Below are 14,242 nucleotides of genomic sequence, written 5' to 3'. Positions count from 1 at the left end.
GCACCCCCTAAAACCACATTAAAAAAAAAAAAAGAGTAGAATGGATAAATTAAAATTGTGATATAGTCATACCATGGAACAGTGTACAGCCATGAAAAAGAATGAACTACTGAGCAACGTGGATAAACTTCACAGAAATGTTAAGCAAAAGAATTCTGACACAAAGGTATACTATATGATTCCACTTATACACAAAGTATAAAAACAAGCAAAACTAATATATACTTTAGAAGTCACAATAGTGGTTACCCCTGGAGGACAGGGGTAGGTACTGACTAGAAGGGGATAATGACTAGAAGCAGGGGCTTCTGTGGGGCTAATGATTTGTTTCTTGCTCTAGATGCTGGGTTGAGAAATATTTCCAGTTTGTGACATTACTTGACTGTACATTTATGATACATGCACTTTTCTGTATGTATGTCATTGTTAAATAAAATCTTCTAAAAAAATTAAAATTCCTCATGGCACTAAAGTTCCCTCAGTACTAGGCTTATCATTGTCTATACCACATAATGTCTTGACTCCTCCCACTACCCTACCTGTACCCTACACTCTACCCCAAACTTTCCTGGTCCAATTGTAGGAAGGCACCCAAATCCAAATCTCTTTCTGTGGATGAGTCCTCTGATGCACTATGTGTTTCACTTCCCCATAAATGCACATGTTGCTTTCTCTTTCTGGGTCCCTTCCCATCCCTTGCCTCTTTGGAGAATTCCCAGCTCAGGCATCCTTTCTCTAAGGGTCTTAGCCCAGCACTCCTGGGTCAGAGCCTGCTCCCTACACCCACCGCATACTACACTATAGCAATGATCCCATTCCTTTATAACTACTTATTCATGCAACTCCTCCAGTAAAATCAGAAGCTTACTTAGCACAGTGTCTGAACTAAGTAGGTTCTCAAAAAATATACACTGCATCAATTCCAGGTGATGAGACCAAGGATTTCCCCAATTCCCTTTCTTACGAGAAACTCAAACTTCTCAGTTTAGAGAAGCAATATGGAATACTGGAAAAGGCAAACACAAAAAGAGGGGAAACAAAAATAATGAGCAAAGGCTAAGAAAGGTAACTCTAAGAAGAAATATAAGTAGCTAATAGACATATGAAAAGATACTCTGCATGGAGACAGATGGTAGCTACACTTGTGAGCACAGCATAACATATAGACTTACTGAATCACTATGCTGTACACTTAAAACTAATGTCACGAGGTGTGTCAATTATATTTCAATTAAAAATAATGATATAATAAAATTAAAAGTTTAATGTATAAATAAATCAGTTGGTAGATAGATGGGACATATGGATTGATAAAGTAGGGGTTTGGTCTGAATACAGGGAGTTGGGTCAGTTAAGTCAAGTCATTCACTATCAAGAGCTCTATTGTCCAATATGGTAGCCATTAGCCACATGTGGCTATCGACCACTTGGGAATGTGGCCAGTCCAAGTAGAGATGTTCTGTACAAAGACATAGTACAAAAAATTGAATAATTTCTTTTTATCCTGATCACTTGGAATGATAACCTTTGCATATATTGGGTTAAATAAAATCTATTATTGGAAAAATTTTTAATGTAAAATTTAAAAATATATGAAAGAGCTCAACCTCACCAGTAATTAGGGAAATGTTAGTTAAAACAATAATGAGTTATCATCTTGGGGAGAATTTCACTAAATTGATAGATTTAAGAAGTGTAGGGGCACCTGGGTGGTGCAGTTGGTTAAACCTCTAACTCTGGGTTTCGGCTCAGGTGATCTCAGGGTCGTGAGATGAAGCCCTGAGTCAGGCTCCGAGCTCAGCCCTTGGAGTCAGCTTGGGAATCTCTCTCCCTCTCCTTCTACCCCTCCCACTCATGCGCGCTCTCTCTCTCAAATAAATAAATAAATCTTTAAATTAAGAAAAAGAAAATTAAGAAAAAGTAAAGAAGAAACATGCAGATATATGCTCACAGCAGCATTGTTTGTAATGGCTACACGCTGGCAACAGCCCAGATGATCCACCGACAAGAAAATGGATGAATAAACTCTGGCATATTAGTACAGTGAACTAGTATTCATCTGTGAAAATAACTGAATTACAGCTTCACGTATCGACATGAATGAATCTCCAAATTAATGGTAAGTTTAAAAGCAAGCTATAGAAGGGGAACCTGGCTGGCTCAGCCGGAAGACCATGCGAGTCTTGGTCTCGGGGTCATGAGTTTAAGCCCCACATTGGGTGCAGAGATTACTTTCATTAATTAATTAATTAATAAAAAAAACAAGCTAGAGAATATAGATAATATCATGAATATAAAGTTCAAAATATATCAACTCAAGCACTATATCACTTGTCCATGTAGGAAAAGTATAATAAAGAGCAAGGAAATAAACACAAAATTCGAGTCAGTGATCACTTCTGTGGAGGAGGGAGAGGGTTATGAACTAGGAAGGACCCCAGGGGCTTCAAAAAGATTGGTAATGTTCTATTTCTTAAGCTGAGCGTTCAGTGCACAGCTGTCCACTTTATTGCTATGCTTTAAAGCTTCCCTTATACACAAGCCTTCTTTCTTGCTCTCAGTAAAGCAATGGACTTTTCCTCATGTAAATCCTGCAGAAATAGCATTTGTAGACCAACAAATCGGCAAATATTAAAGATACTGGGGCACCTGGGTGGCTCAGTCAGTTAAGCATCTGCCTTCGGCTCAGGTCATGATCCCAGCGTCCTGGGATGGAGCCCTGAGTCCGGCTCCCTGCTCAGCGGGGAGTCTGCTTCTCCCTCTCTCTTTGCCCCTCCCCTTCGCTTATGCTCTCTCTCTCTCACAAAATAAATAAACAAAATCTTTAAAAAAAAAAAGATACTGATAATATTCAGGATTGGTGAGGGTGCAGGAAGAAAGAGTAATCTCATATATTGTTAGAGAGAGTGTAAGTTTATACAAGTATTTTGGGAATTTGGCAATATTAATAAAAAGTATTTGCACATTTTGTAAACCTTTTGACCCAGTAATTCCACTTTTAGGAATATGCCTTATGAGGGGCGCCTGGGTGGCTCAGCCGTTAAGCATCTGCCTTCGGCTCAGGTCATGATCCCAGGGTCCTGGGATCGAGCCCCACATCGGGCTCCCTGCTCAGCGGGAAGCCTGCTTCTCCCTCTCCCACTCCCCCTGCTTGTGTTCCCTCTCTCACTGTGTCTCTCTGTCAAATAAATAAAATCTTTAAAAAAAAAAAAAAAAGGAATATGCCTTATGAAAATCCACACACATTTGCCCAAAGATACATGTGTCAAACTGTTGATGGCAGTACTGTTTACAATAGTTACAAACTGGGAACAGCATAACTATCCTCTAGTAGGTGAGTGAGTGAATGAAGTATGGTATCATCTGCACTATGGAATACTACACTGCTGATAAATAAACTTCTGGGGATGCCTGGGTGGAGTCGTTAAGCGTCTGCCTTTGGCTCAGGTCATGATCCCAGGGTCCTGGGATCAAGCCCCACATCGGGCTCCCTGCTTAGCAGGAAGCCTGTTTCTCCCTCTCCCACTTCCCCTGCTCATGCTCCCTCTCTCACTGTGTCTCTCTCTGTCAAATAAATAAATAAAATCTTTTTAAAAAAGTAAACTTCTGGGCGCCTGGGTGGCTCAGTCGGTTAAGCGGCTGCCTTCGGCTCAGGTCATGATCCCAGGGTCCTGGGATTGAGCCCCGCGTCGGGCTCCCTGCTGAGCAGGGGGCTCCCTGCTGCTCCCTCTCCCACTCCCCTTGCTTGTGTTCCCTCTCTCGTTGTCTCTCTCTCTGTCAAATAAATCAATAAAAAATCTTTAAAAAAAATAAAAATAAAAAAATACACTTCTGTGAACTGACAGAAAATGATCTCCAAGATAAAGTAGGAAAAAAGCAAGGCACTAATTCATAAAAAAATGACTTCCTATCTATTTAAGTACATATATATATGTTTACAGTAATTGTCAACTCCTATATATAGCAATTACTATGTGCTGAGCCCTACTGGGCTCTGTTCTAAGCGCTTTATATATATTAACTCATTTAATCCTCATAATAGTACTGTATGGTAAATATTATTATCAACATCCTTATTTTATAGATGAGAAAACCAAGGCACAGACATTAAGTATCTTGCCCACAGCCACATAACTAGCAAGGGTCAGAGCCAGGATTCAAACTCAGGTCCTGTAGCTCTATGTTCCCAACCACCATGCCCCAGGGCATTTCTAGAATGTAAGCACATGGGAAAAGCACTGACTTTATACACATTAAACAAGAGAAGGACAAAGGCGTAAAGGGACTTTCAGTCCATGCTTCTAGTGTTTTAAACTTTAGCAACAAAAATGTGTTTGTGAAGCACTGGTCTAGTAAAATATCTCAATTAAGAGAAGGCAAGAAAAAGTGCTAAACTTGGAGTTGGAGGTGGGGTCTGAGTCAAACTGACACCTATTAGTCCTTGAGCAAATCACTTTATCTCTCAGGGCCTGTTTTCTATCTGCAAAATGGTAGTGATAATAGGTACCCTGCCTACATTTAACGCAGGACAGGTAGAGATGTAGGATAGTGTGAAAGTGCTTTGCAAACCATAAATCACTTCACAAAGGTGAGACAGCATTACTTTCCCAAGGAGCTCTGGGAAGACACGGGGAGGAGGGTGGGTGAGCCAAATTGTCTAAATGAAGCCTGTGAACAAATCTAGGGTTCTCTCTGCCACCTCAGCCTCCAGAACCAGAGAATCCAGTCTGCAAGGCCATGAACCTCAAACCACAACCCCAGCCCAGAGCTAAGGAGGGAAACCCAGGCCCAACTCTGCCTGGTGCCATTAGCTGTCTTCTGGAGCTGGAGTGATCTCAGGGCTATGAGAAGGTTCCAGGGAGCTTTAGGAATACCCCAAAATGTCTAGCAGGGAAGTCCCACTGGGCACTCTCTGAAAGGCAAGATAAGATTTTTTTTTTTTTTTTAATTTGAGAGAGAGAGAATGAGAGAGCATGAGAGGGAGGAGGGTCAGAGGGAGAAGCAGACTCCCTGCCAAGCAGGGAGCCTGATGCAGGACTCGATCCCGGGACTCCAGGATCATGACCTGAGCCGAAGGCAGTCGCTTAACCAACTGAGCCACCCAGGCGCCCCTGAAAGGCAAGATAAGAAGCAGAGCCTTCTCTAGGGAAAAAGAAGCAGCTAATCACAAGGTAAGCAGCCTCTAACCTCATAAACATTCTTGGGGAGAAGCCCAGCCACCTCCAAATTACAGGCAGCCTCTCGCTTCTGTTCAAACAAATCTCCAGCTGTGAGTCACTCCTCAGAGCAGGGAGGGGATAAACACATAGCTGAGGGGTTAGAGATCAAGACGCTGTGGAGAAATGATAGGGAGATAAAGAGGGAGGCCCCAGAGGTTCTCACACCCCAGGCTCATGTGATAGGGGACAGATCTATAGGAAATTATTGCTCCTACTCCCCAGGCTGCTATGGGGGCCATGAGCATGGGTGGCAGGTGAGGGTCAAGGGTCTTTCTAAGAAGTAAGGGCAGTAGAGATTGTCCCTGAGCTGGAAGCCAGCATCCTTAATTCATCTTCACTCTATAACCCATTCCTCCATCACTCCGTCCCTCAGTCCTATCCCCTGAGAAATGGGAATAGCCAGCCGCTTGAAACACTGGCTCCCAAGAGGCCAGCACAAGGAAAGCCCCAATAAAATCAAAGAGGGCCAGACAGGGTGGTTGGGGCTTACCCTCCCTTGGCTGCCACTCCACTCTCAGGTTTTGGGCAGCCTTGGTTCTGCCTTCTACTGGGCTCTCTAGGCCAGAGATGGCCCCTTGTCAAGTATGACACAAAGAATTATTCCACTCCTCCCCACAGATTAGCCAACAAAACAGGTGTCTGCTTTTTGCCTGGCTACCTGCCCAGCGGCATGGGCTGGACAAACACCATGCAGAGGGCTGACCAGGGTGATTGTGAGGTGAAATGAGAAAAAGGATTTAGGGTGGCACCCTGAATGGGGCAGCCTTTCTCATCACCTGGAGACCTGGCACAGGAAACCGCCAGGGCAGAAGAGGCCTAACAGTGAGTGTGTATAAGGAGGGAGGTGGGCTTGAACACCTCTGTTCATGCTCAAGACAGGATCAGAGGCCATGGATGTTGACAACTGATGTGTCTGTTTTCCTCTTTTTCCATGACTGTATCTACTGCCTCGTCTTGATTTACATATAAAACCTGGAAAACCTACAAAAATAAGTGTTTTGTTGTTCATCTAGGAATAATACAGAAAATAGTGCTGTTATTTTTGGTGAAGAAAATCAATTTTGTATAGTTTATTTCAACCTAAATAAAATGTGGATTTTGTTTAAAAAAAAAAAAGGGGGGAGGGAGGTGGGCTCCTGAATGCTCAACTCTGAAGGAGACACCCTTTTGCTGAGCTAGTCGGTCTCCAGGAAACCCGCCAGGTGCTCAGTCAGCCTGGGATGGAGGGGCAGTGCTCCCTCCTCTCTCTTGTCATTTTGTCATTTTTTACTTTTGTGCCTCCAGACCCTAGAAAATCATTTCCTTTTTCTTCCTTCATCTACCCATCTCCATCATACCCTCTATTTTCTTCTCCTCTACCTGCCCCTGCTGGCCAGGCTTAAACCTAGGCCACCAGCCTCCGTGGCACATACCTATTCCCCTAACTAAACCTCCCCACCCCTAAGAAACAAAAGCATTTCACAAGGACATTGTGACCCAGAGAGGCACATACCATAATTACCGGCAGGCGGGGAAGCTCGTCTCACCTGCTGAGTATATGTGTCTGGAACCGAAACCATCTGGGTGAACACCCCATCCCCCACCCCAGAAAAATATGGCGCCAAATGCCAGGTGATTGGCTAAGCCTCCTATCCCAGATCCTCTAGCAGAGCTCAGGATTCCCCAGATTCCTGGCAGGCTTGGAGACATCAGCTGTAGTACTCTAGAAAGTAAGAATCTGGCGATGGATGGGGGAGACGGAATGGTGTGAGGAGGAATTTACGGGCTGAGCTGGGGACAGGTGTCCTGAGTGGAAGGAACAGGCAGTCACCAAACTTGAAAGGTCCCTCTGCCCAGGAGTTTCTTCCCCGCCCTGGGGTCACAGAGCCAGTGCTGTCAGCATTTTGGAATTCATTCATTCCTCTGGAGGACCAGTGACTCCAGAGGAATCCTCTTTCAAAATAAAGATATTCTGACCCAGCAATCCCACTCCTAGGTTTATCTCTCCAAAAGAAATTAAAATAGATGTCCAGGGGCGCCTGGGTGGCTCAGTCGTTAAGCGTCTGCCTTCAGCTCAGGTCATGATCCCGGGGTCCTGGAAACAAGCCCCAAGTCAGTCCCAGTCAGTCCATCCTTCTCCCTGCTCAGCAAGGAGCCTGCTTATACCTCTCCCTCTGCCCCTCCCCCTCCACTTGTGCTCTCACGTTCTCTCTCAAATAAATAAAATCTTCAAAAAAAATAAAATAAAATGGAATGAAGTACTGATTCATGTTACAACATGGATCAACCATAAAAACATCATGCTGACTGAGAGAAGCCAGTCACAAAGGATCACACATTATATGATTACATTTACATAAAATGCCTAGAACAGGAAATCTCAGAGAAAGAAAGTAGACTAGTGGTTGTCTAGGGCTGGGGGGATTAAGAGAAAATGAGGATTGACTGCTAATGGATCAAGATTTCTTTATGGCTAGAGAAAATGTTCTAAAATTGATTATGTTGATGACTGTACAACTCAGTGACTACACTAAAAGCCATTGAATTGTACATTTTAAATGGGTTATTTGTGCAGTCTATGAAGTATAGCTCATTAAAGTAGTTACAGAAAAATTAGGCCCATAGTAAACCTTCAATAAATCATAGCTTTAGTTAAAAAAATTTTTTAAATTTTTTTAAAGATTTTATTTATTTATTTGAGAGAGAGAGAGCACAAGTGGGGGGAGGCAGGGAGAGGGAGAAGCAGACCCCCCACTGAGCAGGGAGCCCGACGAGACACTCGATCCCAGGACCTGGGGATCATAAATTGAGCCAAAGCAGATGCTTAACCGACTCAGCCACCCAGGCACCCCCTCCCCCAAAAAAATTTTTTTAAAGAATGGAGCTCAGGAAAGACTTGGTATTAAACTAATTCAGCTTCTGAGATCCTAAAAGAATAACACCTGTTCCAGGATAAAGACAAAGGTTCAAGCTGTAGGCTGATGAAAAAATTGCAAATCCACCCAGGCATTGTTGAGAGAAACTCTCTGGCCAAGAGTGATCAAGACAAAAAAAATTAGAGGGGTGCCTGGGTGGTTCAGTCGGTTAAGTGTCTGCCTTCAGCTCAGCAGGGAGTCTGCTTCTCCCTCTGCTGCTCCCCCTGCTTGTGCTCTCTCACTCTCTGTCAACTAAATAAAATCTTTAAAAAAATAAAATAAAATAAAATCTTTCAAAGACAAAAAAATTAGAGATTAAAAAATGTAAATATTCTGAGGAAGGGTAACACTGATAGATTACTTAAAGGGAATCATCTTACCAAAGAGCCCAGAGCATCATGGGACATCAGCTGCCTAGGCCATGAGTCAGAAAAAGGAGGAAGAGGAAAGCGGCCTAGAGCAGGATACTAAAATATGAATCCTGACCATCACTCCTCTAAGACCAGTCCTGGGTGAGTTGGTACTAGCAAAGGTTACTCTGGGCCTACTACAGGCCCCTTCTCATCCTCAAGAGATCCTCCACTGGCAGAGGCAAGGGGAAAGGAACAGATAAGCATAAATGTGAAGATAATGAGAAGGAGCAAACCTTGACCAGACCAGAGAGTTCCCAGACTCTTCCTCCATCCCTTGCGCAGGGTCTCACAAGAGGCTAAAACAGTCTCATCTAAGCCACTAAGTAGAGCAAACAGAAAATAACAGCTAGCATTGAGCACTTATCATGTTCCAGGCACTGTGCTTAATGTTTCACATACATTATTTTATTTAATCCTCACAATAACCTTAGAAGGGTGCAATTATTATCCCTGTTTTATAGATGAGGAAACTAAGACGGAAAAGATTAAGTAATTTACTGAAATCATCTTAGGCAAAGGAAACATCAAAGCCTTGACTACAGCCCCACTGTAGGGTCAGATTCCCAGGACTGGGCTCTTAACCACAATGTTACTAACAGAAATCATAGTTTAGCCAAAAATTGTGATGTAAATATACTAGGAGGATGGGAGAAGGGAAAGAGAGTATGTAAGGGGTGGGAGTATAAACTTTCCTATAATTCCTACAGCAGGAAGTCAACAGATATCTAAAACTGATAAATCAAGAAGTATCACTCTAAGCATATTATTTAGAAACATGGGGGTAAATACCAGACAAAAGGGCTAAGAGTTGAAAGTGGTCTCTCCCATGGGGCAGGGCTTAGAGTAGGAAACTGCTTGCTAGTTTCTTTTAAAAAGCCTTTTGATAATATTAATCTTTTAAAAACCAGGCACATATATTCCTTTGACTGAAAAATGATTTATAAAGAAAAAAGAGGGGCGCCTGGGTGCCTCAGTCATTAGGCATCTGCCTTCGGCTCAGGTCATGATCTCAGGGTCCTGGAATCAAGTCCCAAGTCGGGCTCTGCACTGAGCCTGGAGTCCGCTTGAGATTCTCTCTCTCCCTCTGCCTCCACTTGTGCTCTCTCTCTCTCAATAAATAAATAAATAAATAAATAAATAAATAAATAAATAAATAAAATCTGAAAGAAAGAAAGAAAGTGCCTAAGGAAGGAAGAGGAAGGAAGAAGGAAGGAAGGAAGGAAGGAAGGAAGGAAGGAAGGAAGGAAGGAAAGAAGGAAGGAAGGAAGGAAGAGGAGTGCCTGGCTGGCTCAGTGGGCTGGTTCAGTCAGTGGAACATGCAACTCTTGATCTCAGGGTCGTGAGTTCAAGCCCACATTGGGTATGGAGCCTACTTAATCTTTTTTTTAAAGATTTCATTCATTTATTTGACAGAGAGAGAGAGAGCGAGAGCAGGAACACAAGCAGGGGGAGTGGGAGAGGGAGAAGCAGGCTTCCCGTGGAACAGGGAGCCCGATGCAGGACTCGATCCCAGAACCCTGGGATCATGACCCGAGCCGAAGGCAGATGCCTAATGACTGAGGCACCCAGGCAACCGAGCCTACTTAATTTAAAAAAAAAAAAATTTTTTTTTTTTAAAAAGAAAGAAACAGATCATTCAAACCAAAGTCTAATGTAGTGAACTTCTGCTGCTTTTGCCACACAGCTTCCATCTTCCTCTACCAGTAACAGCACTTGGGTTTTGCTTTGCACAATCTCCCTCCTTTATAGGATAATCTGGTGGGCCTATCCATCAAGGAACCCCGTATCGCCCTGGCCAAGGTGGGTGAGGGGCCAATGACACCCTCTCCTTGGAATCTTGAACAGAATGGCAAAAACACCTGGAACCAATTCACCCAGATGTAGAAACCCTCCATTAGTTCCTTCTACTTAGCCAGATCCAAGACTCTCCCGGTTCACACTTTTTTTTTAATTGAAGTACAGTTGAGACAATGTTACATTAGTCTCAGGTATGCCACAGTGGTGTGACAACTCTATAGTTACGCTATGTCCACCACAAATGTAGCTAGCAGCTGCCACCACTGACTGCTATTATAATACCACTGACAAACAGAACGCTTCACAGCTTTGCATGTCGCCCTGGCACAGGGACCATGCTAATCTTCTCCTTATCGGTTCAATTTTAGTACATGTGCTGCCAATGCGAACAGCCTTGGTTCACACTTTTTTTTTTTTTTTTAAGCTTTCCCTTACATTCTGTGACTGCCCATTTCCTTCTAATAAATTCCTCTTCTGCTTAAGTTAGCTAGAGTCCCTCTCTGCTGCTTATGACCAAAGGAACTTGACGGGAACGTCTAATAAAAATGTTTGAGGTTTGTTTGTGCTTCTATTTGCCATTATAACTTACTACAGTGGCTTGCAAACTCCTCTGACCTAAAAAAAATTTTACCTCAAGATCTAGTAAGCATACACACACACACACACACACACATATTATGTATACATACATATAACTGAAACAAAACTTTTGCTAAAAATGTCCACCCTAACACTCTGATAATGCTAATTCTATTTCTTTTGCTTTGAAGACTTTATTTGGTTTAGAGCAGTTTTAGATTTACAACAAAACTGACAGGAAGGTACAGAGATTTCTCATATACTCCCTATCCCCACACAGCATAGCTTTCTCCATTACCTATCTCACTCACCAGAACAGCACATTTGTTATCAGGAATGAACCTACACACTGACACATCATTATCACCCAATGTCCATGGTTCCCCTTAGGGTTCACTCAAGTAAAGTGAATAATGTACATTCTGTGGGTTAGGACAAAAAAAAAAAAAAAATCCTCTGTGCTCTATTCCTTTCCCCTCAAAATTCCTGGCAACCACTGATCTCTTTATTATCTCCACAGTTTTGCCTAGTCCAGAATGTCATATAATTGGAATCCATTTCTTTTCTAATACTAGGGTTCTAACCCACTAAGTTGACTTCAGACCCACTGGTAGTGATGATCTGCAGTATGAAAAACATTGGCTCACTGTACCTGTTGCATCTGCCTCCAACAATAAAAATAACCCAGAGAGGTATTAGCCGTATTTCCACGTCCAAGTGTGATGCACCAACACACACGGCCTGGCTGGCAGGGAAACACCAACAGAGTCCCAGAGTTCTCACTTCCACTAGGACACACTAGTCAGTTAAATTGTCTACACTGCTGACACCAAGGAGAAACATCTGTTCATTTACATATTCATTCACTCACTCTGAGCATGCACTGAGCATTCACTCGATGGTGTGAATATACTACAGCTTCCTGGAGACTGTCCAGAGCCATAAATTTTATCTTCAGGCTGGCTCAGACGACAGGAATCCAGGGACAAAGCCTATCGCCTGACTGATTGTTTATCAACTCCTCCCCTCCTTAACAGCTCAGGAATGTCTCCAAGAACAGATTCCCGCAATGCTTTTCATTCACAGCTTTGCAGTAAAAGACCTCTAAAGTCCAGTCTATGGAAGAAGGAATAAAGGGAATTTCTATCTCCCCTCGTTCTAGAGATCTCTGATTAGCTTCAAACTAATCCATGGCTGGATACTGACTGAATTCCTTGCTCACTATTTTCCTACTGACTCTTTCTCCCCCAAGAGGCAACAAAATATCAAGGGACAGAAGAGTGTATCAAATCATTCTCAACAGTACCAATGCATTGGTCTTAAGACCTTTCTGGATCTCTTTTTTACAGCCAACAAAAAGAAGCCCAACACCCCTCTCCTTTATTTTCCTCATACTCTTTTCCCTGTCTCAACCATTCCAAAATAGTGAGTAAGAGCACACAGTAGGTGTTGGGACTGACATAATAGAGGATGGATTTTATTATCTTCAGAGTTGCACTGCTGAGGGAGTAGTGGGTTGGGCAGTATCAAGACCTATAATGTGGGCAGAAACACTCAGACTGGACAGACATGGAGTGGGGAACTGTGAACAGAATTAAGTGATCATCTGTACTCTAAACTTGAAATGAGAAACTATTCTACCAGTTATTTTGAGTGATTTTGAAGAGCCATAATCGGGGTGCAGCCATAATTAGCTCCCCCGGGGGGCATGCTGAGACTGGAACCCAGGAAGGGAATCAGATACAGAGTGGAGGGAGGGGAAATGGAGGAATACAAACTCCCCATCACTTGGCTCCCATTTCACTCTCACCCACAATAGCTTGAAAATCCATGAAACAGTACACACCCATTCTGGGTCAAGTTCCCCAGCAAAGCCTAGAAACATTCAGCCACAAGTTACCTTCCTCTGCCTCTGGAGGAGAAAAATCATATGGTCACCTGGGGTGGGGAGGAGAACAAGGACAGGGAGCCAGGGAGTGAGGGGAGCGGAGCAGATGTGTTACCGCTGGAGAACGCCCCTCTCTCCCCCACCCTCACTAGGTCCGGAAGCTCTCGCGAGGGTCACTTCCCTTCCCTTTCCAGCCTGGTTTCTGGCATCTCCTTCATCCACTTGCCCGGGGCTTGGTAGCTGGACCCGGAAACAAAGTGAACAAACCGTCCCAGGAAGCTACCGGTTGGCCCATGGGGGAAGAGGAGCCAGGAGAACTGCAAGGGGAAGAAGAAATCCGAGCAGAGAGGTGACCCCCAAGCGACAGACCCATTCCTCCCAGAGAAAGGTGGAGTTCCTGGCCACTCTCGGTGTACCTGGAGTCCTACCGCCCCACCCTTCGGTCCAAACCCTAGGATTTCACTCTCTACTCTTTGTCTTCTTACCGACCACCCAAAGCACCATTAAGTTCTTTGAAGGGCCTCTGACACCGCCAGGACCCACAGAAAAGCCTAATCTCCCCCGTCGGAGACCCAAAGTACAAAGAGAGCAGAGATCCCGTTCCAGGAGCTCATTTCTCCTACGACCCAATCTATTGCTCACAGGACCCCTGAGTAGCGCGCACCGGATACTCGCGCGGGGTCCCGGGCAGGAGCCGCAGTGTCCTCCCAGACGGCAGGGATTCCCCGAGTCCCCAAGCCAGAGAAGCGCCGCGGGGAGCCGATGGCACCAAGCCGGCCCCAGGTGATGTCAGCGAACTCGGCGCGGGGCACGGGAGGGACCGAACTGGAAATCGAGAACACCGGGCGGGGGAGGCGGCGCGGCCGCTCTCTCTTACCGCGGTCTGCCCCTCCGGGCGCACGTCCACCAAGGTACACCAGTTCCGCGTCCCATTCATCTTACTCGCGCGGAGATCGCAGTGCAGAAGCCCACCGTCCGCCCTGCGGTCCGGCACCTACTAGGCAGGCGTGCGCGGAACCGCCCCGATGTATAGGCGCACCGGGGGCGGGGACTGCTGATTGGACATGCCCCAAAAATGCCGTTCGCCAATGTGAGCGAGAAAGAGCGGGATGGGCGTGACCGAGAAGCAGCAGGACACGCCCATCTGCGCTCGCTCCGACATAAACATGGGGCTCGGAGGCTACCTGAGGCTGCTTAACCGAAATTTTGTCCAGTGTGTGTGGTTGCGTCTCAGACATTCTTCGTTAATCTTGCTGTTCCCTTTTCAACTCCACGGTCGTTGTTGGTGAAAGAGAATCACCCTGCCTGCCCCTTAGAGGATGAGTTGGAAAAAAGCTTCTGTACATTCTCCTCTCCGTGTATACAGGTCACCTTTGAGGAACTCAGCATGGTAGAAATGCAGGCACCAGCGGCCAACTCACTCAAACTGGCCTAAGCCAGTCTGACAGGTGC

General features: G+C 44.7%; 1 protein-coding gene and 1 non-coding gene across 3 annotated transcripts in view; both read right to left on the bottom strand.

Annotated features, from left to right (window-relative positions):
- The window catches only part of TUFT1 (tuftelin 1), a 45,311-nt gene extending 31,537 nt beyond the window's left edge, over positions 1 to 13,774 (bottom strand). For both annotated transcript variants that reach the window (XM_034990032.1, XM_034990033.1), the window contains exon 1: positions 13,668 to 13,774. In XM_034990032.1, the coding sequence (XP_034845923.1) occupies positions 13,668 to 13,727 (60 nt within the window). In that variant the 5' untranslated portion in view covers positions 13,728 to 13,774. The remainder of the gene's footprint in view (positions 1 to 13,667) is intronic.
- LOC118000403 lies at positions 10,609 to 10,713 on the bottom strand. Its single transcript, XR_004676450.1, has one exon. It is a non-coding gene; the product is annotated as a U6 spliceosomal RNA (small nuclear RNA).
- Positions 13,775 to 14,242: the final 468 nt, after the last annotated feature.

The sequence above is a fragment of the Mirounga leonina genome, unplaced genomic scaffold, assembly GCF_011800145.1.
Source record: "Mirounga leonina isolate KUSES-001 unplaced genomic scaffold, KU_Mleo_1.0 Mir_493, whole genome shotgun sequence".
Classification (NCBI taxonomy): Eukaryota; Metazoa; Chordata; class Mammalia; order Carnivora; family Phocidae; genus Mirounga; species Mirounga leonina.
This window is presented reverse-complemented; position numbering and strand designations above follow the sequence as displayed.